Source organism: Pipra filicauda, unplaced genomic scaffold, assembly GCF_003945595.2.
Source record: "Pipra filicauda isolate LSUMZ 115617 unplaced genomic scaffold, ASM394559v2 scaffold70_size2993248_pilon, whole genome shotgun sequence".
In the NCBI taxonomy this organism is placed as follows: domain Eukaryota; kingdom Metazoa; phylum Chordata; class Aves; order Passeriformes; family Pipridae; genus Pipra; species Pipra filicauda.
Window position 1 is genome coordinate 2,639,616 of NW_024104876.1, and position 22,980 is coordinate 2,662,595.

At 44.8% G+C, this 22,980-nt stretch overlaps 1 protein-coding gene across 1 annotated transcript; it reads right to left on the minus strand.

Annotated features, from left to right (window-relative positions):
• Positions 1-1,804: 1,804 nt before the first annotated feature.
• Positions 1,805-19,705, minus strand: SYNM (synemin). Its single transcript, XM_027714727.2, has 4 exons — positions 18,834-19,705; positions 13,362-13,486; positions 6,980-7,053; positions 1,805-5,476 (listed from the first exon to the last, which is right to left on the minus strand). The coding sequence occupies exons 1-4, from the start codon at positions 19,617-19,619 to the stop codon at positions 1,827-1,829; spliced, it is 4,635 nt and encodes a 1,544-aa protein (XP_027570528.1). The 5' UTR covers positions 19,620-19,705; the 3' UTR covers positions 1,805-1,826.
• Positions 19,706-22,980: the final 3,275 nt, after the last annotated feature.

Consider the following 22,980-nt stretch of genomic DNA (forward strand, 5'->3'; position numbering starts at 1 on the left):
ACATTTGTACAGTTTCAAAGTTAGTTACTAAGGCACACAGGGATTGAGCTGTCCCACCTCTGGAACAGCAGGACCCGTCAGTCAGCACGGAGCTGCTCCTCAGCTTGGCATTTACATTCAGATAGAAAGCAGCAGGCAGGTTTGGAAAATGTAGCTCTCTTAATAGTAAGGCATCTGAAAAGTGACTAGTCATGCCAGACTAAGATAGTTTAACTGGATTCTAATATGGATCAGAACACACAAAACTAGGCTTACATAACCACAGGGGAAAAAATCTTGGAGTGAGCACCCGGCGGGCTGGCACAGCAAAGCCACCCAGATCCAGGTGTGTGTCTGCTCTGCAGGGAAGGTGGGGGACAGGGAGTGAAATGTGTGTTTGTGTATGTGTGTGTGTGTGTGTGTGTGTGTGCAGAAATAGCAGCTTCTCATTTGTGCATGTTACTTCTCACATGTGTCCAGTATGGCATTTCTTACCCCAGTGACAAAAATATTCCGGCTGCTATTTTTGCTCCTGCCAGCACTGCCCAGGTCAGGGCCTCTGCTGGATTCTGAGCTGAACTTTGAAGTCACTGAATTACAGAGTTAAATTATGTCCTTCATTCAACCAATGTGCAATCCAAGTGAAATTAGCTTATTTTCAAATGATTTAAGTAGAAGGCAACTTTGGCCTGAGGCACACGTTACATTCAGAAAAGAAAAGAAGAAAAAAATAAACTCAAATCTCAAGTGGGGTTTGCAGGACAAGGGGTTGAAAAGGGCATCTCGTTTGTAAACAAAGAAAGGATCATCTGGGAATGAGCTGACACACAATGATCATAAGTGTCATCAATGCCTTTTGTACAAGTTTCCTTCTAACAGGACACGCATCAGCTCATTTCACTGCGTTAAGGAATTAGGCACTGTGTCATCACGTTTGACACTTCACACTCACCTTTAGCAATACCTTGGATTAAGGTACCCCATATACTGCAAAATAGGTTGAGGTTACTAATGTACACAGCCACTGAGTCTGTAAGGAGTTCTCCTTACCTCAGTGGGAATTCTATCCAGTCGTTTTTTTAAAGTTGTTTTCTTTTTAGAGATATTAAATGTACTACCGTCTAACCATCAAATTCACTATTTCTCATGAGGAAATACTGTGAGAAACTCTTGCTTCAGTGTTCCCTCTTTCATTTCTGCACTGCATTCCAGCTATACAAATAATATCACTTTTGTCAATTCTTGCTATTCTTAGTTTGATCCTACAGGACATGATTTAATTTTATAGCTGTAATAACTGTCTCCTAAAATGTATTCATTAGGTATTGCATATAAGTACACAGAAATGGAACTGAAAAATCAGCTACTACCACTCTTATTAGTCTCACATTCTGTTAAATTTGTGGTTAGTAGCTCGAGCTTTAAATAGAATTGCATAGTAATATTTTAGTAACCAAGTACAATACAGTATTAAGAAAAAAAATAATTTGAAAAGTCCTATTCGAGCACACACTTAATAACTGATGTGCTATAAAACAAACAAAAAAAAATAGAATCCTTTCAATTCCCCAGTAGCAAATTGCTCTTTCTATGGGTGGAAAAATCTGAAAATATTAGACATAGATCTCTGAGGAAAAAAAAATATTAATAGCATGATCTCTCCCAAAAATAAAATTTCCAATAAAATAGTGTGCTGAATAGAGGCTTAGATTCAATACTTCTCAGTCCACTATTAATAATCTAATAGCTCGACTGTTTCCCCATCCCTTTTTTTCTCTTTAAAAAAAAAAGGATAATAAAAAATATATATAAACAAATTGCTAAGTATGCTTCATTAAAGAGTCCTTTCAGAACCACTGTCCATCATTATCATCATCTTCCTCCTCCTCATGGTCCAGATACAGAAAAGCGACTTTCTTTTCTTCAGAAATATCCGACCTTTGGTCGACCGTTCTTTGCAACTGCACAGTTTTATCAAAAAGTGACTGTTCCACCACCTTTTCACCATGATCTTGGGAATAACTGGACAGAACGTAGCCACTTCTTGTGTTTTCATTTTCTGAAGTCTGGTCACTTTGAACTATGACCTGTGACTGACTCACAGCAGGGTCTTGCTGGTTGGATATCAGCACTGCTTGTTCTCCACTTCTCACCGTAGATATTCCACCCATACTGGAAACATCCATTTGAAAAGTGTAAGATGCTTCCTTGGATCCTACTTTAATATGCTTTACAGACTTGTTGCTCTCAGATGACCCTTCTGTTTGTGAAAGATCTTCCAGCATTCCAGAAACGGGTCTTGTAAAGACTATTTGCTCAGCATGAGTTTCTACGGGACTTATTTTAACGTGCCGGAAAGACCTCGAGCCTCCTGAAAGGGTGTGGTCTTCCAGTTCACTGATTTCGGTGTGCTCAGAGCCAGGCCCGTGGTAGATGATCTTCTCAGCTGTCATAAACTCTTGGGGACCCAACTGAACGTGTCTGACTGAACTCTCTGTCTGTGAGAAGTCCCTGGTGCCGCTGACCTCCACCTTACCGGAGATGGGCCCTTCAAAGATCACTTGCTCGGTACGAACTTCTCTTGGGCCTAACCTGAAGTGCCTTATTGTACTGCTGACACCCCCAGACCCTTCTGCCTGGGATAGGTCCTCTGAGCTATTGAGTGCCAGAGAGTCCGAGAGAGACCCTTCAAAAGAGACTTCTTCAGTTATTTGCCTTGATCCTACTGTGACACGTCTCGTGGACCTGTTGAAGTCCGTTGAGAAGTTCTGGGAAAGATTTCCAGAATCAATCTCTTCTATGGTCGTTGTAGTAAAAGGGCCTGAATAAACCACCTGCTCTGTGGTTTGGATTTCCTTAGGGCCCAGTTTAAAATGCTTCACAGATTGGCTGAATTGTGACGACCCCTCTGTCTGAACGAGACCTTCCGCAGCGCTGAGCTCCAGCGTTTCCGAACCGGGCCCTTCGTATATGACCTGCTCGAACCTCTGAACTTCTGCTGGGCCAACCCTGACACGCCTGGTGGATGTGGTCTCATCAGTTGATTGTGGTGAGTGAGAGACTTCTCCATAATCTGCTGTTTCCAAAACCGAACCGTCGTAAATCACTCTTTCCGTGGTATGATACCCTGTGCCACCACTGCGCCTCGTCGTGGAGAAGTTATAGATTTCTTGATCAGCCAAAGGAGTGTATTTATCAGTGGGAGAAGAAGCATCTACTTCTATGTCGCTTCTACCATCAACAACTCCCTCTGAGCTCTCTCTTTTCAGGGAGTGAATTGTCGCCTTCTCCTTCTCGCTTTTAATTACTTCACCGAGCTGAGATTCATCAAATTCATCAGTACTGAGGGTCTGGGACAGATTGACTTCAGCAACAATTGTCACCGAGCCACCCTCCTCCTTTTGATCAACTTTTTTGATATCAAATTCTAAGTTACTAGCATCAACTTGGTTCTCTTTTGTTAATGCAAACAGCTCCTCTTTCACACTGTCTGGGAGACTGCCCTCCAACTGCTCCAGAGCTTCCTTCAGTTGATGTTTAGGGTCCTTCGTTTCCTTGGATAAGAGCCCTTTTATGGAAGTCTGAAATTCAGGGGGAATTTTAATTTCTTTTTCAATAACAACGGATTCAACATGGGATGTTTCACCTTCAGGATGCTCTTTTAAAATATGGGCACTTGCTTCCTCCCCTACCACTTTATAGGTTTCCTCTGGAGAGCTCACACCTTCCTCTCTCTTACTCTGTGTGCCTTGCAAAAATTCATCTTGCCACGAATATTTGATAGTTGATTCTTCCTCAATATGAATTTGCCCATATACTGAGTCATCATCCTTTTCACTAATAACAGGATGATCATCAGGAACAGACACAAAATATTTTTGTTCAATAGGCGAGTCGTCTTCCTCAGTTACTTCTTCCACATGAGTGAAACTCTCATGGCGTGGTTTCTTCTTTTTGACATCTTCATAAGTGAACGTGACGTTCTGTTCCTCTTCACCGTAACGCCTCTCTCGCTCAGGGAACGAATCCTCCACTTCTTCTACTTCAAAAGGTGTTGAAAAATCACTCCTTTCATCAGTGGCATAATCCAGTGGCTCCTCTACAATCTCAACGTTAACAGACACGTTCTTTCCCCCCTCGCTTCCCTTCAGGCCGTGATGTACAATGTCCTCTATCTCCTCTTTGGAAGGAGTTCCCTCAACACCCTCTCGAATCACTTTTCTAACGTCCTGGTTTGACAGACGTCCCAAGTTACCTTCATCAGAAATATCTATGTCTTCCTGAACTTGGGATTGCACTGTGATCTCGGTCTTTATTTTCCCATCGTCTGATTGTTCTTCCTTATTAAAATAGGTCACTTTGGTGTCTGTTGACATCTGTGAACTAGAAGAGTGCGTGAAACTTTTAAGGATGTCGGCAACAATATTCTCTGCTATATTTTCAGTTGGCAGAGTTCCCATTTTGTGACTTCCATCACGAATTCGCTCTTCACCTTCCAGACTGGACTCTGCCTCTGAAATCCTCACTTGGTGAGCTTCAAATGACTCAATTACATGGTCATCTGCTTCTCTTCCTGTGGAAGTTTTAACACCATGTACCCTTATATCTTTATGTCTCTGAGATCCTCTGTCAGGAGCAGGCCTTTCAAGGGTGATTGGTATCTCAATGACGTCGTTGCTTCTTGATTCTGAGGTCACACTTGTATCTTTTTTGGTTGATTCACTTCTCAAACTTCTTGCATTAGAAATATCACTCCCTGATACCTTCTGGCTAACTTCCTCACGGATGTATGTTTTCTGCTCGGTCTTCCTTCCAAAACCAGCACTTTCTTCCATAAAAGATTTCTCATCTGTTTTCTTTTTCTCATCCTTTGTTTGTTTCTCCAGTTTATCTTTTTCTTTCGGCAGAGGTGCTTTCTCTTCAGTCGCTTTGCTGCCTCCTCTTTTATCTCTGAATATGGTCCGAGTTTCAGTTATAGTTTCCTCATATTTAGATGGTTTTGCATCAGTAATCAGCTCATAAGCTGGAAATCTAGTGAAGCCTGGTTTTGTTCTTGTATTTTCAGCATCGGTCTTGTGGTCCTTGTCTGATCTTTCAGCATGTGTTGATTCTTTTGAAAAAGACACCGTGGAAGAAGTTGTAACCTCTGTTCTCTTTCTCTCCGGAATTGTCTTTTGCTGCGTTTCAGTCTTTTTCCAGCTACTGTAGGATGGAGTAAATGTTCTTAATTCTTTGTGGTCTGTTATAATCCTTTCATCCTTTGTAGCAGTTGTTGAAGGGCGATATGTTGAACCAAGTACATCTCTTCCAAAAGTTCTTCCACTGGTACTTGTCTGTGATCCGACGCGGGTGGAGTAACGTGCAGAGCTGCTCGTGTCTGTCACTGCCATTCTGTGCCTCGTGTCAGTGATCCTGGGAGCTGGTGAAGCTTTATTTCTATTTCTCTCTTGATAAGTAGAGTAAATATCAGTGTAGTTATATGAAGTGTTTATAATATCTGCAAAAAAAAGAGCACAGGTGACCAAACATTAAAAGAATGGCTTGGATCTAAAATAATGTCAAATAGAGGGCATGAATTAAGGAAATTTGTACTACAATTTTTGAAAGAAACAGTGTCTTCATTTTCCGTGGAGCTTTGTAAAGGCATGCCTGTAGGTTTTCATGATAATTAAGTTTACGCATAAATTACATTAAAAAGAAAGCAAAGCTTTTTGCTAACTTGCACGATCTTGCTAAGTTTACCTGTTGTGAACTACTGGGTATTGTGCCATTTACTTAAGAATCACACCTTTCATATCTATACTGATGTTCACTTCCAGTTTCTTATTAAATAATGTATGCTGATATCCTAGGCTGGGTTTTTTGCTTCACTAGTATAAATGGCCTGGAGTTTCTCAGTTCCTGTTGAGAATTAATGGCACATCTGCCACCACACACTGGAAACTGCAAACACAAACACAACCCTTCACACCCACAAGATACAACATGGGAGAGAAATAAAGAACCTAAAACCTAAAATGTACCAGGAATGTCTGACTAAGACCAACCAGGACTGCACCACTCACATCCCCTACTCCTAAAAAGCAGGCCACATCTCCTCTGACTTTTGGTAGCCTTTCCTGTATAATTTCTGGTAATTATTCCTGTAATTCCTTCCATATTCTGTGAATACGCTCGAGCACTGTCTGCAGAAGTACTGGCTAGTTCAGATCCAAACTGTGCCAGGACAAACCCTGCTTATAATGTAACAGCACAGGCAAATCTGTGTGAGCATTTGTACCTGGGCCCGAGGTTTTTTTAATTTACCACTAAAGACACAGCCTTAAAATCACTTCGAGGAGTAGTGTCTATGCTACTCTGATGATTTTAGGACCAGGAGTGTTATAGAGACTAACTTTGTTACTAATAACAACAGCCAGAGCAGTCAGATTGAAGGTCCATCTTATCCAGAATCCTGTTCACAGTGACCAAGAGCAGATACACAGGGAAGAGGATAAGAACAGGGCAAGTAAATAGTGATACTTCCCTTGCATACTCTCACAGCCTCCAGAGATTTGCAGCTCCTAAGATAGAAATGGTATCTTTATGTTTAGTAAGTCTTTGATTTGTCTTTCATTACTCTGCTAAAATATCTCTGTAAACCCACTTTTTAACACTCAAAATGCTTCAGGATGATGAATTCCAGGGTTTTAACTACACGTTTTGTTAAACACCTCTTGCTTTATACTTCAAAACTCTCTTAAGACCTCTGGGCATCCAAAAGTTCTTTAGAGCTACAAAACATCACTCCCTACTTACTTTCTCCACTCAAGTCATGATTTTTATAAATGATCTCATATAGGACAGCAGTATGTTCATTTAAAATATTAACACTCAAAACTAATCCAATCTTCACTCTGCAATACACTCATAAAAGTATTCTTCAGGAACACCATAACAATCATTTCCAGTTATATTTAATTTCATTCAAAATTAATTTTTTTTAATATTTATATCTTACCTTGAGGCAATTTCCCTGCAAGCTGTTCTCTCCATGTAATAATCCACTGGTTGCTCTCCCCTTCTAACAAAGCTCTGCAAAAAACACAAAAAGGCATTCCATTAAAATACTGGGAAGGATAAGCATAATATTTAACATTTATTAGTCTTAGAAACTGGAACAATTATCCTGCAGTTGGGTCAGATTTTAAGTGTTTTTCACATCCCATGTTTTTATTACTGGGAATGAGAAATCCTTGGCATCTTCCAGACTCTTAGTTTGCAGAGTTCAGTTCCTGAGAGCGGAGCAATAATCCTACAGCAGGTGACAACAGCAGACACAGGGCAATTTTACATCAAATCTTCCACATCAGCCGAAGTTTTTCTTCCTGACATGAACAAGATCCACTGATTTCCACCATGGGACCAAACGAGCTGGTAACTTTTTCCAGAATGACGGTCTTATAACAAAGCCACACGAAATCTGACAAATATTCAGTAAAGCCTCCTCAGAGACACACATGGAGATCATGGAATCACAGGATCGTTTGGGTTGGGAGGGACCTTCAAATTATCCTGTTTCAACCCCCTGCCATGGGCAGGGACACCTTCCACTAGCCCAGGTCGCTCCAAGCCCCGTCCAACCCGGCCTGGAACACTTCCAGGGATGGGGCAGCCACAGTTTTTCTGGGTAAGATGTTTTATAAAGAAAAGGCAAAAATTAAATAAAATATTTGCAAGCAGATAGTCTGCAGCCTTCCTGCTCATAAGAGTGGTGAAGGTGGTGATGTGAGGGAATTGTTACAGCCAGGACTTGCAAGTTCTACCCTTTCCAAATGAAAAGTGAAGGAAAGCATTACTTCTACTGTCAAACCCTGTCTAGTGCTGGAGGAAACACCTGACAGCATTAAATTAATTCCTGTTCCATAGGAAATCAGCACAATACATTTGACAACAAAGGCCTAAAAAAATTCTCTGTGACAGAAGCTTCTTGGTTTCCCTTAGTGACATCTCTGTCTGTCCCCTCGGTTCCTCAGCCCTCCTCCTTTTTCACAGTGACACTCCAACAGCTTCTGTAATCCCAGGAAGGCAGCACTGGTGCAACAGCCTAGAAATTCTGGGTCAGGTTCTCTGCACATGCAAGGGAGTTTTACAGTCAGTACAGTAACTTTGCTGGGTTTGTGTTCACTTGTATTGGCGAGTTCCCCATTTCATCATAGCCAGTTTTGGGACTGCCAGATGTTCTGCACTGATAACACACAGCTGCAACATCAGAGCTGGCAAGAGTGAGGCTGGAGGCCTGTGATAGCCCAGGCTTCTGACTCCCAGGGGGAGAGCTGGAAGCAGTTTAGGATTAGGGTATAAACACAACTGCTGGGCATTCCTGGCAGAATTAAAGCAGGTGTTTTAAACATCACCTGCACATTTCACGCTTCCCATGACTCATCACTTTGCTAATTTTATGCTTCTTTTGGTTTCTCACTGCCTCAGGATTCAGTGGGACAGTGCTACATCAGCAAAATATCATCAGCAAGGTTTTCTCTGCCGTCATGGATTTGTTTGGATTCAGAAGAAAAGTCAGGTTGGAATTATCTTGACGTATTTACAGGTCACCTCCCCTTTAAAACAGGCTTGGCCGGGCACCTTTCCTTCTGTTTCATTAGTCAGAAAAAAAAACCCAGTAAAAGCAATTTATCTTCTTCTACATTAAGAGAGGCTTTCAGGAACTAGATGACCTCAAAACGTATAAAGTTCCCAAGACCAAACATCTGATCTGCTGAATCCAGTGAGTGCCAAACAAATCACTCTGACAGACACACCAGAGGAGCTGCTGGTGACGCTGCAGAAACACATCCAGGAGCTGGCAGTGGAAGTGTTAACCATGACGAAGGAAACCGGGAATGTGGGTAGTTTGGCTACGGATTTCTGGCTGCTGGTTAAAGCAACAGTTGTTCAGTTGCTGCAGCAACAGTATGAAGTCACTAAAAATAAGTTCCAAAAGGTAACTGTATATGGCAAAAGGCAACAGCCCACCGAAAAGCTGCATCTGAAATACTGCTACTCAAAGTGAAAGGCAAAGCTCCCTGAAAGCTCTGTGAGGCTGGACAGGGAGTCAGGGGTTTACTGTGCACAGTTCTCAAGCTTATCAGAAATCCAAGAAAATGTTACACTGAGTTTGGCTCAATAAACTGGAGTGAGAAAGGGCAGTGGAATGTACTGAGCACTGGCTTGGCAGTCAGAAAACTCAGGCTACGTTTCTCAGCTTGACCATAACTTGAGTTAATGCAAGTCATTTTGCTTCTCTGTTCCTTTGTATCCTTTGCTAATACTAATGATTTAAACTCTAACCTCTTGGTGGTGAGGTCTGCTTTTAAATTCGATTTAAACTGCCTGAAGAACAGAGTGTTAATGTCAACTGTATGAACTCTTAAGTACTCACAGTAACAGCAAAAAAAGCATTCCTTCAAGCAGCACTCTTCTAAAAAATAACCTTGTCAGCTACTTCCTGGAAATCAGATCCCAACTGTGTTAACAGTTTAAGTGTTACCAGTAAATAATCCAACTGCACCTTTAACTCATCTCATTATTAATGTCATTTATCTAAAGTTAGCAGTGACACACTCGTCAGCCTGTGCTGGATGACAACAGAAATAACCAGTCCCTGAAAGCAGGAGGAGGAGATAAACTGGTTGGGGTGAGGAAAGAGAACTTAAAAAAACAAAAGGATGCAGCACAAATGTTATCATGGTTATTCCCAACAGCAATGACTTCGTTTCAACTACAGAAACCCAAAAGCTCAGATGGCAGCAATTGGCTAGCAGGCTGTAAAAATTCATCCTCTCCATCCTGGGTATTTGCAAAGGAGTTACAAAAAAAACATCTCTCCAGGAAGTGGAATGGAAGAAGCATTTTTAGGGGTCAAGGCCACTCCACATTTTTTTTTTCCATCACGGAATGGGAGGTCAAGGAGTGAAGAACAGCAGGTAATTGCATTTTAAATTCCCTGGGTGCAGAAAACTCAGGGTGTTCTAAAAATAAAACCAGTACAGGAACAGGACATATTGGATGGCACAAGTTATGAAGAGGAAATAATGAAACTGAGTGCAAAAGCTGTGGTGAGGAGCTGAGGAGGCCTTAATGCTGGTGCTGATTTTGTGAGAAGAAGGCATGGAAAGGGTCAGAAGTGCTGATGGAGAAACACAACTGGAGGATTGGAAAGTGTGCCTGGCGAGTGTATTCAGGGGTCCTGACAATGACCATGGGGAAAAAAAAAAAGGGAAAAAGAAATAAAATGGAAAAACCAAACTTGTGTAGCCTCTGGTGCTTTAGAATGCAGGGTGGTAACTAGAACAGAACACTTGTATGACACAAAGATTTCAAAGTAAAACCTTTTACCCTTCAGCAACAACATATTTTAGGGAGGACAGGAAACCTACTTAACCTATTGAATGAGTCTCTGTGAAGCCCCTGCTATGTGAAAAGGAGAAGTTTCTGATAACCAAAAAGAAAGACCTGAGAGCAATTCTGATGGCAGGCAGATTTTTCTATCTCCTTTTAAAATCAAGAGTCTTAGACAGTGACTAATTCACCTCTTCTCTCTGGAAATAAAACTTAAGCACAGTCTAAGTAGCTGTGGTTTTGCAGGGTTCCAAGAACTCAGAACAAAAGTGCAAGGCACTTGATAAATATTTACTTCAACGGTGGTGAAAAGGGATTAGGAATGAAGATTCCCATAAGGTGTAACTTTACAAAGACACATAAGAGACATATTTCACTTCCTGACTGAGTCTCAGCTCCCAGAGCAGGAAGGGTGAGCAGAGTCAGAGAGGAAGCACACTTGGACCTTAGGGAAGGGTGTTCCTTGCAACAATGATCTTTATTCCCACTCCAAGAGCAATGGTGACTAATGGAAAGAACTGACTTTTTAACTGAACTAACTGTAAGAGTTGTAAAACAGAGAGAAAACACAGGGTGGGAGGTACAAAGAAAGCTCCAAGAAGACCAGGTACCACACCCTTAACCTATAATGCCACAGGAGGAGAGGAAATGCCAGGGCCTCCATGGAAAGTTCAGGATGCTGAACTAGTGTGAGTAGGTGCCCTTTGTTTCCAGAATGTATAAGGAAGGTTATATGCCAGCATCCTCTGGGAGAACAAACTGAAGCTGGGTTCACATGCCCTGTTCTTCACAGGTAAAAAGACCTGGGAGAGGAACAGGATTTGAAAAAGTACATGGATGAGCTGTCCAGAATTCTTCTGCTGCACAGCTTAGTGATTCCCTCCCACAGCAGGGCTGAGAAAGTCATACAGTAAGGAAGGAATTGTTTTCTTGAGCAAAGGGAGAATAAGCAGAAAAGAGGAACAGGTAAAACTGCATAAATGTAAAAACACAAAATAGTCACTTTTCAGCTTCTGATATGTTAAAAGACTTTTGTCTGCAGGCATTACACAACATGTTTTCTGATCTGGAGCGAGGCCTATTCTCTGTTTTCCTCTGTAGATTTTTTAGTAGGTTGATGCTCATCTGTCTGCTGACATCTGCCTTGCCATCAGTGATACAAGTTGCATTCACTGCCATCAGATGAAGAAACCCCATGGGAGCTTCTTATTCAGACAACAAAAACATGCTGCAGGTGATGCTGAATTGTCCTGTCATTAACCAGGGCAGGGAATCCTTAAACAAACCAATAATGCTCAGATAATCAGTGATACAACTCTGGAGAAGTTCCAGAATTTCATGGGCTTACAAGGATTTCAAACAACTGAATATCTGGGCATTATCATTCCTAGTTCTGGATGAACACTAATCATCAAAACCACGCTGATAATTCTGTTATTGTGACAGTGCTAATCCCATTTCACAGATGAATAAACTGAGGGAGAAAGTTTAACAACAACAGTAAAAGTCAACAACAGAGCTGGGATTAAAGTTAGAGAATCATATGTTTTAGCAAAGTTAATCAAGGAGCACAAGTGGCCACCATTTCTCTTCTACTAGTAATGCTCCAGACACTCCTGGCTTTCCAAGGATCACGGGGATCCCACTCCACCAACAAACATCCAGGTACTGTTGCCCACCAAGTGACTGCAAATCCCTTGTCTCACAGCCTGCTTGTGCTCTCACCTCATCCAGAAACCAACCTTGGGCTGTGTCTCCTGGCAGACAACTCTCAAGGCCTCTTGAACAGACACTGCTGCTCTTGGATGAATGACAGATCATCTTTGCTCACTAATCTTTATCAGGATACTCAGAAGTTACTGTTTCAAATTTCTTATAGTTTATTTATGCAACTACAATTAAATCTCATACGTATCGGTGGATTGCTTTAGCCTACACACCTCACCCATAACTCAGCTGGTGACATCTTCATCCAGACTTAGTGGTTATTATTGGTTCACTGGAACCTTGCACACTCAGAACACAGCATTAATGCCTTAGGACACAGAAGCATATATCATATATAACCACAAATACCCCTGTCCATGCAGGTTCAATATGAATAATGCACCCAATGTAGACAAGCTAATGACTGAGGCAGTCTCCTTAAAAAACACAGAAGCAGTCTGACATGAAATGTTTGCAAATTATTCCTTGGCTCAATAAGAATTGCACATCTCTGCATTTGAGGATCAGTAGCTCAATGAAATTTGTTGAAAATATTGTGCTAGTTGAAGAAAAAAACCCACATGATCTTTGCAATAAGGAAGTATCTTTCTCCAGTTCATCAGTTTTGGGTTGTTTGGGATTTTTTTCTTTCCAAATCAGTTTTATGCCATGTGCCAACTGATACATCACAACTCCCCAGAGAGGAGAATTACTCTGGTTTTTCAACCCCACAGCTACTAAGTGGCCAGAGGGATACACAGTGCTAAAGATTCATCAGCTGAGATGCTGTTTGCTGTTATCTCACACTTGATCCCGACATGTTTCCATAACAAATCAAGGATGGAGAAAGCCAGGATTTAATAAACAGACTTTTCTGTTATCTTCCCAGTGAGAATGGGAAGATAACCTGCACCCACTGCTGCAGGTGGCCACTAATCAACATATTTAAGCAATGAAACGTGCCTGGTAGTTGACAGATGGCAACTACAGGACCTCAGGTTTTATTGATTGCAATTTAGGGATATTGGCTCCTCAGCTTGTAATCAACCCTAGCACCAACAATTCCCATCAATTTGATATCCACCTGACCAGGACTACGAAGGTTTCTTACACATCACTATATTTGTACAAAGTTAACAGGATTCATATGGATTATATTGGCTTTGGAGTCCTGAGGCTCTCCAAGTACCTGCCTGTATTGCAAAGGCTGGGAAGAGCATGGATGGGGTTCCCGTCTCTGTAAAAAGTGATTTAAATTATCCTTCAATTAGACAACAGAGTGTGACCACAACTCTTACCTGTAGGTTTCAATTTCCAGGATGAGTCCTGCTTTCACCTGCAGTAGTTCTTGGTAGTCCTTCAGGTAATCCGTGATTGACATGGTCAGGAACTGCTTTTCTTCTTCCAGGGCGTCAATTATTCTCTAAACAGAAATGCTGATTTTTAGTTTTGAATTAACGTAGAAATCTGTACACTTCAATGCCTAATAACTTAAAACTTTTAATTAAAAAAAAGTGTAAACTGAGAGAGCAATAAAATGTTCTATCCCTTCAAAAACCAGAGCAAATAATCTCTAAACCTCCCCATATACCAGCTGAAATACACTGCTACTGAAGCAGAGCTTTATGCTACAAGTTAATTTTATGCCTTAATAAGGCAGTTAAATATTTCAGTAAAACCCATTCAGATGCTCTGTACAAAAGTTATTAAGTATCCATAGCAAGGAGAATATGCTCCTCTATCAATGTGACTTAAATGTGATTCCTTTTATCACTCTAAGATCTTATTCAAGACCACACTTCAGATCAGAAATTTCAGCAACTGCTTTGCCATAAGAAGCACAGACATGTGGGTCCAAACCAGTTTTGGAATTCTAATATCTGGAGACATTCACAGAGACCAGAAGGTGAAGGATGAACCTCCAGTGGTTCCTTAAATTTTTCTAGAGTATTTGGACACGTGCTTTGAGGTCCACTCACCTCTGTCTTAACTGCTACTACTCAGAAGACAGAGAAAGGATTGCTCATTTTCATCCTGATAACTAAACATGACCCTGTACAATACAACTAAATATATAAAATTATATCTATTTATACTAAATGGCAGAAGAAAGAAAAAAAATTGTAGAAAGTGCTTTAGTCAGCAGTGCTACCTCTCACATGAAGGGCAAATTGCCATTTATATGTATTTATATTGAATATGATCCTGCTAACTAAAATGCTATAGATGGCACTTCCTTCTGGGGGCTAGAAGGACAGTCATTAAATCTCAGAGGCCCAGTTGTGTTCTGTTGACATCACTCTGTAGTACTCAGGGACACTGAAATGTCGTTTACAGAGCAAAAATCTCGTGTTCAACACTGAACAGGGATTCACAACAGCATATTTCAGTTGGCATCCTAATAAATGCTCTGCAATACAAACTGGAAAATCAAGGCACCGATAGACTAGTTTAAAAAACCTCAAAATATATAATTTATATGCAGCAAGTGCTCAAGTATCACTGTATAAGCAATAGCATAAAAATGAAGATAGAGCAGGGACTCCCCAGATCAGTTAATGCCAGTATGATGTGCAAGGCAGAAGTGAGATCTAAGAATTAAGACTATCAAGTGCTGGCACTCAAACATCAATAGTATTTTGGGGGTTTTTTTTTTAAGTAAAAGGAAAGCTCTATGAAGGAAGCTGCCTGTATCTTCATACACATGTGGGTACAGCTCTCTATATAACACATTAATCTATTTCTTCATTTGTATTTGCAGCTGTTGTTAAATGATTTCACTGATGTTTTGCTTGACACAACAAACCTCCCTTTTTATGGCAGAAGACAAATCCTGTCTGCATGTCTGAAAAAGCCCCAGTGGAGGCACCATCCTGCATAGCCACGCAGGCAGAACCACTGACCTTTAGAGCTCTGAGGTAACAACCGTGTTCAAGAACTGACACAATGGAAAATCCCAAGGTGAGAAGGGAAGGAAAGAACCAGGCCCTGCTTTTGAAAGGAAAAGGCTATGAAGCAACAATGGACAAGGTGCTGACAGAACCAGGAGTCAGCAAAAGGAGCAAAGACAACAGACTGGGTCTCTGTAGGACCAACACTTAAGAGCTCTGATACAAAAATTAAGTGATCCAGGTGTTTCTTGCCTCCCAGATTAAACACAGAGATTAACCTACACATATGCATGCATATGTTAAAAAGAACTTCACAATGCTGCAGTCCCAGAAAAATTCATACAGGAAATCTGTATGCTGGACTGCAGAGTGTGGGGAGCTCTGAAATTTTGGGGATGTTCAAACCTATCTGAAAACACAGGAGCCCCTCAGCCCTATATAGTCTGTAGGCAGGGTTGGAAAAGCCACTTAGATTCTACTCACTGGATTTGGAGAGCACTGGGGATCCAGAACTTTGTGTTAATGATTACCATAAGGGGCTACATAACTCAGCCAGCTGTGCAGTACTTCCAAAGGAATTCAGTCCACCAGGAGCAGACGCTGTATAGACTGGAAGGCAGACAGCCAGTCAGCCAGCCCTCCAGTCACTGATGCTTAAACACAAAGCAGAGGACAACTGGTCTCCAGTCCTGTTTCCAAGCGTGCCAGAAGGTACATTAACCACTTTGGCAAAGCTCAGGAGGCTGCAATCCAACAGACTCATTTTGCAAAAGGTAACCTGTGCTGTGGCAGCAGCATTGGCTTCCCACAGGACTCCCTTGGAAAGATCTGTTCCTCAGCCCCATCAGTCCCAGCCCCCCAGACCCCAGTGATGTCCTGCTAGAACTAAATAATGGGATAGAAACTATTTTCTCACCCTTCAGATGTTCCTTTCCAGGCAGCAGTGGGAAATTTTAGAAGGGCAGTAGGGGGGAAAGAATTTACTTGGGTTGTCCAAGCTGTACCTACTGAGGGAATCAGGAGAGGAGGGAATCAGGAGAGGATTCCAGGCTGCAGCCCTTTCCATCTGGTCCTACTTACTGATCCCAGAGCTCATTCAGTGGCTCAGCAGGGGAGGGACCAACACTGCACTTGGCTGGCAAGAAACTGGTGCGCAGAAAAATGCACTTGACATGTTGACATTAAATGTTTGTTTGACAAGATGTTTTTCTTCTTCTCTGGAGCTCACAACACCGGCACAGGAACCGACCTAAACCCGGCGTACCACTGAAAAATACCTGCCTCGTTTCAAAGCAGCAGGATGAGCCATGGATGTTTTTACATCCCAAAAGTACAAGGGTTTCAAATCACCAGGAGCTTTTGCAGAAGTTTTCTCACAGCACACAGTTAAAATTATGGAAGTAGGAGATCTACTGAGTTCATCCCTTCAGCGCTCAGGACGAGTGAACATTTTCCAGTGCATGATTTACAGCTTGCCTGGTTCAGCTAAATTATAACTCCAAATACTTATTTCTATTTAACATTGCTGAAAGCTCCAGTGAGGGTAAGAGCAGTGCAGGAGGCAAAGATGGACATATAAGGCAACCAAATGATATATGGAAAATATTAATAAATCTAATTGCCATTGCAGCTGCAATGAAGAACAATCACTTGACTGTAATCTGCACATACATATCATTTCTATGTGACACTACAATAAATAAGCATGGAATAGATGCTCTTTAAAGAGTAGTTTAAAAGCCATGCTGAACATACTTTAGCCAGTAAAAGAAATGAGTGAGGGGAAAAAGGCTTTGATCACAAAAACAAAACCAGAAACAGCTGCCTGTACACATTCTGTAATTTTTCTTCTTGGATGTGAGCACGTTTTATTTCTCATGAACAGGAGACTGGCCACTGAAAAGGGCCTTTCTCATTAGAAACTGAACATTTTAAATATAAAACCACTCAAAAGAAATAAACCTCGTGGCATTTTTGAATATATATCTAGATAATAATTAATTTCTGGTGGCAATAGTAAGACAGCTCACACATTTTCATGTTTTCAAAGCACTTTTTTGTTCTTCTTGTATTACTAAAGATTTGAAGAAATTTCTCCTGTAATATCCAAAGCACACCAGATACTTGTGAGAATAAAAGAGAAGTTTGTTATGTTAGTATCAAAATAATCCATTTTGGAGCACTGAATCAGGACAATTCAAGGGCATACACTGATTTTGATTATCTGACTTCTACAACAGGTTGCACTACTTGCTTTTCTGAATAAATTTTTTTAAAAATACAGACATTCCTTAAAAATTCTTTGAAGATACAGACACAACTGCTATAAAAACACCTGAAAGAGTTAAATACAAGCCATTCTAACTGGCTTTAGAAGAAACACTTGTAGCATGGCTAGTGAGCTGTACAAAATGCTCTCTTTATTCCCTATTCAAAGGTTTTCAGTTGGAGCAATAATGACTGAAGATCAATGACACTTTCATTATAATTCCCTAATATCAAATATAGGTAGCAAGAAGGCTGCATTTTGGAAATCAAAGAAACTTTAAATATTATTGGCTTATGAAGAGGTTTTTTTCTTCCTGGCATTTTCACCTGGCTTTAATTTTCACCTGGATTTAATTAATGAGAGATTTACATATGACACCTTCTCCTAAAGCTTTGGAAATGTTTACATACAGGATTGGAGGAATGAACTGTCCTGTCAAAAATGGAAAAAAAATCCATTTAAAAGTTAAGAGCCTTTGTGATTACTTCTTACATACCTAATCTGTCTCAGTTCACAGCATCTGCAAACTATGCAACTTGCAAACAATCCAGCAGAGTACAAAAACCAGACACGCTCACAGCAACAGGTCCCAGTCCCTTCCCAGTTGCCAACACATCCATAATCTACTGGGGCTGCTGGACACAAAGGACCCGTTGGCACACGGGGTCCAGGCAAACAGCAGGGTGTTAATAAAGGGTCTAACAATGAACAAAAGAAGTGTAGCCCTCGGGAAAGGGATCGATGGGCTGCATGATCCAATGTGTGCTCTCCACTCGGAGTTTGATGAGCGGATATTTCACTGTTCCGGCAGTTGCTGATCCCTTCCCACGCACATCATCACACCAAATGTCACCCTGAGAGCAAACAAATCCTGGGCTACAGATGCCGTTTAAGCACACCAACATCTCAAACAGGTACCTGTGTCCTTCAAGTTTTATTTCGAAACGATTCTCACTGCTCAGTGCCCTCAGCACAGTCTTCCTGCCTTTAAACAACTAAGTTTTCTTAACTAGTCTGGGGAGCACAAGTTCTCCCCGAGGCTCAAGGCACACAGGAATGTGTGTAAAACGGGAAGAAAACTCAGATCATTTCTCTGACTGGGACAGGCCACCCTCAAGCCCCAGGCTGGATGGGATGAGCCCTGTCCCACCGCACAGGGACTCGGTCCATCTGCTCCCAGGGACTGCTCCGTGTCCCATGTGCTCATGCCAAGCCCAGCAGGAGCCCTGGCAAGCCCCGTGTGCCAGCTCCACGATCTTGGGCACTTGCCGAGGGCGGGTTGGGAAGGCAGCACCTGTCACCAAGACGATGTCCTCGGGGTCACTGTCCCCTTCTGGCCCCCACCCTTCGCACCCCAGCGGGGTGGGTAAGCCCTGGACCACCCTGAGTCAGAGGGGTCTGGCACCTCCCGGAGCAGAGGGAGCGGGAGGGATGGGAGGCAGTGCCAGGGCCGTGGGAAACCGGGCTCACATCGCAGGATGGGCCAAAACCGAAGGGAAAAGCGAGGGCGGAAAGAGTCTCGGGGGAGCCCTAAAGCAGGCACCGGGAGGGCGGGAAGGAAGCGGGAGAGGCCCGGGACCGGGGGACATCGCCCGGGCACCGCCACCCACCTGGTACTCTTCCACCTCGGCGCCGTGGCGGTCCTGCAGGGCCAGCATCTCCTGCTCCAGCCGCTCCCGGAGCGCGCACAGCTCCTGGCCCTGGCGGTGCAGATCCTCCAGGTGCTGCCGGCACTGCCGGCTCTCCTCCCGCAGCAGCTCCACGTCCTCCCGGCTCCGCTGCGCCTCCTGCTCCTGCAGCATCTGGATCTGCTCCTGGTAGCGCAGCAGAGTCTCCTGGCAGCACTGGCCGAGCAGCATCTCGTAGGTCTCCTCCAGCTCCTCCAGGCTCAGCCCGGCCAAGGGCGGCGGCAGGGCCGCCAGGTTCAGCCGCAGCTCCCGTATCTCCACCGCCTCCCGCCGCTGCCGCTCCGCCATGTGCCCGTGCTCGGCCTGCAGCTCCAGCAGCAGCTCCTCCAGGGCCACGCACTCGCCCCGCAGCCGCTCCAGCAGCGCCCGCTGCCCGGCCAGCTCGGGCTCCAGGCGCCGCCGCATGCCCAGCACCTCCGCGCCCAGCGCCCGCAGCTCCTCCAGCTCCCGCCGCAGCCCGTCCCGCTCCAGCTCCGCCTCCAGCTTCGCCCGGCTCAGCTCCTCCAGCTGCATCCGCAGCCAGGCGAGCTCCTGCTCGGGCACCCGCAGCCCGATCAGCTCCTGCTCGCGCAGCTCCGCCAGCTCCCGCGCCAGAAAGCGGTTCTCCTCCTCCAGCTCCCGCACGCGGGTCACGAACACCCGCAGCCGGGAGTTGAGCTCCTGCAGCTCCCTCTTCTCGTCCCATCCCGCTTCCCAGCGCCGCCACATCTTGCCGGGTTGGCGGGGTCGGGGCCGCGGTGGCCCCGGGGCTGCGGGCGCTGCGCGGCTCCTGCGGGACCGGCGGGATCTGCGCGGCGAGCGCGGCCCCGCCCCCGGAACAGACCACGCCCATTGATCTCCGGGCACGCCCATCGCCACAGGCCCCGCCCCCAGCCCCGCCCCGGCCCGCGCCTCTGCCCTGCGGCGCCCCCTGGCGGGCTCCCGGAGCCCCTCGCCACACTCCGCTGAGCGGGAACCAGAGCCGGGCTCAAACAGCAGAGCCGGGCTCAAACAGCAGAGCCGGGCTCAAACAGCAGAGCCGGGCTCAAACAGCAGAGCCGGGCTCAAACAGCAGAGCCGGGCTCAAACAGCAGAGCCGGGCTCAAACAGCAAAGCCGGGCTCAAACAGCAGAGCCGGGCTCAAACAGCAGAGCCGGGCTCAGGGAGCAAAGCCGGGCTCAAACAGCAGAGCCGGGCTCAGGGAGCAGAGCCGACCTCGGAGAGTAGAGCTGGGCTCAAGGAGCAAAGCCAGGCTCAGAGACCAAAGCTGGACTCAAAGAATAAAGCCAGGCTTGGAAACCGGAGCTGAGTGCAAGGAGCAGAGCCTGGCTCAGGGAGAAAAGCCAGGCTTGGGGAGCAAATCCAGGCTTGGAGAGCAACACCAAGCTCAATGAGCAAAGCCGGGCTCAAGGAGCAAAGCCCGGCTCAGGGAGCCAAGTCCCACTTGGGGAGCAAGACAGGCTCAGGGAGCCAAGCCAGGCTCAGGGAGCCAAATTCCACTTGGGGAGCAAAACCCCACTTAAAGAGAAGCCAAGCCCCACTGACGGAGCCAAGCCCTGCTCAGGGAGTGCCCAACATCGCCCTCGTGACCCCCCTTCCTTGGCATCCTTGTCCTCTCCCAGGTGACTCATCCTGTGCTCCCACTGCAGCCCCCGCTGGGATTCGTGTCTTCAGCCGGTCTGTGATCCCCTGCTGCTGACACTGCACCGAGCCCGGGCTTAACTTTATATTAAGTGTCAAAAGCCACTTCATAACACCACTTTGAGTGGAACACCTTCAAGTTTGACCTTGTGTCACGCTCCTAAACCTTTTCCCAACAGAAAAGCATCCCAGCTCTGGGCTCCACGCAAGGCTGAGGCGCCTGCAGCCAGCACTCCCTGTGCCCTCTTCCCAAGGCCAATCCCGAGCTGCTCCCGGCCTCATTCTGCACCATATAAGGGCTGGATCCAGCTGGATCCTTTCATTGACTGCACTGGAACTGGCTCAGCGAGGAGGCAGTGAAGCATCACACCCTGTATTATCTACCAAATTAGACAAAAAGACGAGGAGTGACTCATTTCAGCCTTTCTCATCTCCCCAGGCAGTTCTTCTCTCCCTCTCCCTCCCAGACACACACGTTTATATTTCACCCAGTGCTGCAGCACTGGGAACTTTGCAGAGATCTGCTGCTTCACACGAGGCAGCACAGCTCCCATCTCTGTGTTTGCCCTTCAGGACTGCTCCCAACCCAAGCTCTCACAGGGAAAGGACTGGGATTTGGCACAAAGCTGGGATCAGGGCACTGCTCTGCTCTGGGCACTGCACCCCCTTCCCTGCTCTGTCTCATCCTCCCACAGCACCACACCTCCCTGCCCTCAGAAAGGCCAAATTTTGGCTGCTTCTTTGCTCTCTGCTGACTAAGTTTCCTTCTAATCTCAATAAAGCCTCCAGGATTTGAGCCCGACCAACGCAGATAAATCATTGTCTTTGGCCTGAAGAGTCAGCCAATTTAGCCTTGGCAGATTTGCTCCCTCAGAGGTCACTGAGAAGCCGAGAATTACCCAAGGCACTTGCTTTTTCTTGGCTTTATGGTCAAAATCAAGTCCCTTGGTGACACTCTAACACCTGCTGTTCTTTTATGAGGGAAAGGGCTGTGCTTCTGGGAAGAGGTAGGTTCCTGTGGTTTTGGAGGCTTTTTCTCACTCTGATGTCACTGTTATCCTAAAAACCCCTGAGTGACACTGACAACCACACTAAGGAGCCTTTGGGGGTTTGCTGGATGTCCAGCCAAATGTCCAACTCTCAGCTCCTTGTCTCTTCTTACTGACAATTTCACTAATTTCTTGCTGCAACTGTATTAATAAATTTTTATTATTTCATCATTGATAAGAGCAGATACTGAATCTCTGCTTTCAACTTTCTTGAAAAAACACCACAAACCTCTCTAGATGCTGGATGGCTTTCCAGGCTGAGGGATCTACTTCTCCATCAGTTGTATATGCTGATGTCTGATACACAGCCTGTAGTTAATCCCGGGCCTGGATCTGCAACTGAGCAAGGAATTTGTGGGCTAGGACAGGGAATGCCTGAAGCAGGCAAAGTTTGGGCATTTCTAAGACAGATCTTGAAGTTTTTTCCAGGATTCCAACTCCAAGTAGGCCATTGAGAACCCCCTGACTGATGTGGTTTTGTGGACACCTGAAATGCCAATGGGTTGTTGGAGTCCTACCCGAAAAATTTAATTAATTCATTTGTACCTGCAGAAAAAGGGAAAGAAACCTGACGTGCTCTGCCAATGGTGGCCAAATTAAAGACTCCCAGAGGCTTCTGCTGCCACAGTTATTTCTCCTTCTCTGTCGGAAAGCTTGATAGAGGAGAAAGCGAAGACCTTCAGCACCACCAAGCCAAGCAATGGAGTGGAGCATCCCTCTTCCCAAGGCAAATCCCTGGTGCCAGGAGCCACATCCTGCCCTTAGGAATTCAGCTGTAATGCACAGGCAATAGCAGCAGAGACCCAGGCAGGGGGAATTCACAGTCTTCTTTGCCACTTCAGTGGCAGCAGAGGCAAATTGGGTCTCTGTGGCTGCTTCAGCTGCAGCGAAGGTCTTGTGCTTTGGAGAGGCTCCTTGTCAGCATCCTCCAAACTACAAAGTGTCACCCTGGTAACTCCTAATCCTGCCTCAGCACGGCTCGTTCCGCACGCTCTCTCATCTGCGGAGTTTAAAGGATGGAGCTGTCACTGGGGAAACGTTCTGACTCCGACATTCCCGAGGCAGACTGACAGAGCAAACAGAGTTCATTAAAGCCCTGCAAGGTGCTGGGGTTCCTGTTTATATGGCAGTCTCAAACCAGATGTTTGTTTACAGACGGTTCCTGCAATTAGATCAGGGTAGGAATGTTGCCCCTGCCCTGTGGTGGGTGGGAAGGAGTGTGAGGTGCTTTATTTCCCATCCTCACCTTTTGGCTTTCAGGGACACCCTGCACTTGTAACCAAGATCAGAAAGCAAACACCAGCCATTTACTGTTTAATAAATATCAGATATGCCCTGAAAAGCTGGACTTCAGCTCTCTGCATCCCCTTTCCCAGGATCTACAAAGCCTGGAGACCCTC

Excerpts from the sequence above, each read along its gene's own strand:
- SYNM (XM_027714727.2), bottom strand. The coding sequence starts at position 19,619 with ATGTGGCGGCGCTGGGAAGCGGGATGGGACGAGAAGAGGGAGCTGCAG. Across the intron at positions 7,054-13,361 it reads CTGGAAATTGAAACCTACAG|AGCTTTGTTAGAAGGGGAGA; the intron begins GTAAGAGTTGTG and ends TGTTTTTTGCAG. Across the intron at positions 5,477-6,979 it reads TGCAGGGAAATTGCCTCAAG|ATATTATAAACACTTCATAT; the intron begins GTAAGATATAAA and ends TTTTTTTTGCAG.